General features: G+C 34.9%; 1 protein-coding gene across 1 annotated transcript; it reads left to right on the top strand.

Annotated features, from left to right (window-relative positions):
• The first annotated feature begins 812 nt into the window (after nucleotides 1-812).
• LOC123825289 (cytochrome c oxidase subunit 6B1-like) lies at nucleotides 813-1,073 on the top strand. The gene has a single exon (XM_045848685.1). The coding sequence runs from the start codon at nucleotides 813-815 to the stop codon at nucleotides 1,071-1,073; it is 261 nt and encodes an 86-aa protein (XP_045704641.1).
• The last annotated feature ends 3,247 nt before the right edge of the window (nucleotides 1,074-4,320 follow it).

The raw sequence follows: 4,320 nt of genomic DNA, 5'->3' as shown, positions 1-4,320 counted from the left end.
TGGTACAAAGTATCTACCACATAGTAGTCTCTGTGGTATGATACCAGAATGTTATTGTAATTAAATTATATAAGGAAAAGAGTCTCACACAAGAGAGTATTTTAGTAGTCTTTTCAGATACTTGTGAGTGGTCTTCTTAAATACTACATTAAAACTTATCAAGTGCTAGCTTTCTAAATGTTGGCTGTAGTCTGGAATCTCAAACAATATCAATGAAATTTTCTTACTCTTTTCATATTAAATTCATAAACTATACACACTATAAATGGATCATTTTACTCATCTATGATTATGTAACATGTTTTGGATATTCAAAAGATATGGATTTATTATACAATATAAAAATATGTACTACCATTGTTACCAACTTATCAAAATCCATTTAGGCATTGGGAAACAAACTATCATCCTGTAGTGAAGGATACCAGTTGTCTAAACTCCTAATTTTCACTTCATAGCTCACATTTTTTTCATTGGCAACAAATGTCAGTTTCCCTGAAGTGAAATTCCCACTTTATTTTTGTGAAAATTTCTGCCAAATGCTCAGGTCTAAGTAACTTTGCTAAGTAATTGTTCTCTCAAAAAAGATGTTTCATTAAACAAGCGTCTAATTCAAATCACAACCCAAACACACAAGTTCTTCTTCTCCCCTGCCCCCCACCAAAATAGCGTATATTGTATACAACAGAAGAGTTCTATTTATTATATTTGCCATTATCGTTTGGGATATTTTAATAATACACAATCAGGTCTTTGCTGAGGGTCACAATGAACTGCAAGTGGCTTCAGGGGTGTGTTTAGGGGTCTGCAACATGGCAGAAGATGTTAAGACCAAAATCAAGAGCCACCAGACTGCCCTTTTTGACAGCCACTTCCTCAACCACAGCCAGACCCGAAACTGTTGGCCAAACCACCTGGACTTCCACCACTGTGAGAACGCAATGACTGCTGAAGGGGGTGCCATCCCCATGTGCAAATGGTACAGGCATGTGCACAAGTCCCTTGGCAGCATATCCTGGGAGTTGGCCTGGGATGACTGCCAGGCAGAAGGCATATTCCCTCTGAAGATCTGAACTGGCTGCACCCAACATGTCCTCTGTCCTCCATCCTTCTCCTAGGGAGGTGGAGGGGCAGCTGGGTACATCCTACCCTAGGATATCGAATCATGGCTTAACTAATAACAAATACTTATTGGAAAATGTATTAAAACATAAAAAATAAATTTAAAAAATGCACAATTAAGGGTTAAGATTTAATATGATCAAGATTCTTTTACAGTCTTAAGTTAAACTGCATTTTGTTCTCTGCAAGTGCAGGGCAGTGAAGAGTCAAATGATTAGTATTACTGTCGGATGCCACCGCCCTGATCTGAGCTGAGCTACCATGAGTTTCACCCACCACTGCCTTTTCACCAACTCTGCAAATAGCGACACAGTGAACAGCAATGGTTATCTTTTTACTATTATAAACATAATTTTGACCTTGTAGACTTTTGAAAGCATCTCAGTGACTGCCCCTCACCCCCACCCCACCATTACCCACTGATCACACTTTAAGGACTACTAAGGAGAAGACTGAAAATGGAAGTACTGGTTAATTTTTTAAAATTAAAGATCCCTTGTCTGATGAAAATAAATGGAGTGGGGATGGGGTATCAAGGAACATGGTAAATTTTCTAAAATAACTATGCAGATAAGAAAGAAGAGTTGAACAGAGTTAAAAAATTGGTATACCAAAGTCCAAGTTAAGGTTGAAAATCATAAATTGTTTAATCAGCACATGTGGATTTCATAATAAAAAAATGATTCAGGAATGTGGATTATCAAAGGTAAAACAGGACACATCATGAGGGAGGGAAATTGAAAGCACTTTTTAAAAAATTGCAACGATGACAATTTTATGATTTGATTTTGATAAAAAATACCTGTCTTTTAAATCTGTATACCCAGACCAAACACTGGACACCTATCATAGCTCTGTTTGCTGTCTTTGTATCACAGTGATAAGACATATGAGGCCTGTCCAGAAAAAGTCCAGCCATTGTTAACATAGTAAGAATGGTTTGCGTGACATCAATGCAACCTGGCAGCCAAGGAGAGTGGACTGGAATGCACATGTGTGAGCAATGATGACTTCATCCTAATATTCAGTGGGGTGGTAGATGCTGTTGAATGAGTATGTGTACTGTGCAGCCATCACATTCAAAATGACTAAGCAAGTAGAGCAATGAATCTGTATCAAATTTTGCATTAAGTTTGAACATTCTTCTGTGGAAACCATTTTGATGATTTACAAGGCCATGGCTATGGACAACTGGTGATTGGCAGCTTCATCACAACAATGTGCCCGATCATGCTTTATGTCTTGTGCAGAGTGTTTTGGTGAAACATAAAATCACCCAGGTGAATCACTCCCCTACAGCCCAGAGTTGGCACCCTGTGACTTCTGGCTTTTTGCAAAACTAAAATCACCTTTGAAAAAGAAGAGATTTCAGATTGTCGATGAGATTCAGGAAACTATGATGGGGCAATGATGGTGACTGGGAGAACTGCATGAGGTCCCAAGGTGCCTACTTTGAAGAGGACTGAGGCGTCATTGTCCTACATACCGTGTTTCTTGTGTCTTGTATCTTCTTCAGTAAATAACTCTATTTTTCATATTACATGGTTGGGTACCTTCTGGAAAGGCCCTATATCTATACCTATATCTGTATCATCTATATCTATATCTATATCAATATGTATATCTGCACATACACAGATATAAGTATCTAAAAATTATAAAGATAACATATTTGAGATTCTGGTAACATATATATTCAGATACTTAATGCCTTATAATGGAAAAATGCATATTATTTTTTAAAAAAACTACTAGTTCATGTCCCCTCTTATTAAATATGTTTTGTAAAAATTATTTTCAAAATAAAGAACTACCTTAAAATATATTTGTTGATGGTGACAATAACTGGTATAATGAGAAAATTACAAATTTTATGTTCTAAGAGTAAGGAAACAGTATGATTAAATTTTATACCATTATTCCACATTTTACCATTACTACTCAAAGGCTGAAATCAGAAAACTGTCACATTTGTTTGATGGGTGTAAAAACAATACATGAATATTCAGTCACTAGAAAGTTCCTGCCTGAGTTGTGAAATTTTAATTTTCAAAGATATTAGAAAGGAAGGCACAATTCCAGCATCACCAATGTGCCTCTAATTTTTCTCTATAAGCCTTCTCATTTAAAGTAGCAGAAAAGAATATTTTCTGATGTTTCAATATGCATAAAATAATCTCTGAGCTTAATAACAGATATTAGCCAGTTGCTGACAATCATTCTAAATATCGCTAACAGTTTTCAGCATTGACATGAGAAAGGCAAGAATTCACATTCAGTGACCTTTCCAATAAAGGTATTATTTTCTTCACTCTTAACAAATCCCAGGAATATTTGATACAGTTGAAGTCAATTGCATACAAAATAGCATGGATATTACTTTCTTGATATTGGAGCTGATTATGTTATATATTTTATATAAATTTATACTTTACTCAAAACTCTCAATGCATTACTTAATCATATTCAAATCCAGATTAATGTTAACAAATGTATTTTTATTTCCTGTGTTAAAAAGGCAGGAGAATGTGATATATCAACCAATATCATTTATGAAAATGAATGTTTACTTCTTTTAAACTAAGATTTTAAAATGTATAACCAAGACTCCATCAGATGACATGAAACTCTATGTAACATTAAGCAATATGTTTAAATCATATGACAATTTTTCTTTTTTATTCTTTTCCCATATTTCAACTATAACTTTTTGTCCTTTCCTTGAATATACAAAACAATATGTAAACAACAGACTTCACATTGATGTTTTCTAATTGAATACCTTGGCAATATTTAGAGACCTTAGGGAAATTATTTTTTTTATAATATTTTGGTTAACATGTATGCATGTGCATCTACACAATATAAATAAATACTGTATATGTGATAAGGATATTATAATGTTTTTTAACTTTAAAAATTTTTTTAAAGATTTTATGTATTTATTTTAGACAGAGGGGAAGGGAGGGAGAAAGAGAGGGAGAGAAATATCAATGTGTGGTTGCCTCTTGTGGGCTCCTGACCTACAACCCAGGCATGTGCCCTGACTGGGAATCGAACTGGCAACCCTTTGGTTTTCAGGCTGGCACTCAATCCACTGAGCCATACCAGCCAGGCATATTCACTTTTTCTAATTTAACATCTCTTACTTTTTCCAATTATAAAATTGTGTTGGCTGATGCCTCATACTTGTGCTAA

Source organism: Phyllostomus hastatus, unplaced genomic scaffold (assembly GCF_019186645.2).
Source record: "Phyllostomus hastatus isolate PE091 unplaced genomic scaffold, TTU_PhHast_1.1 phas_contig_62, whole genome shotgun sequence".
NCBI classification, from domain to species: Eukaryota; Metazoa; Chordata; class Mammalia; order Chiroptera; family Phyllostomidae; genus Phyllostomus; species Phyllostomus hastatus.
This window is presented reverse-complemented; position numbering and strand designations above follow the sequence as displayed.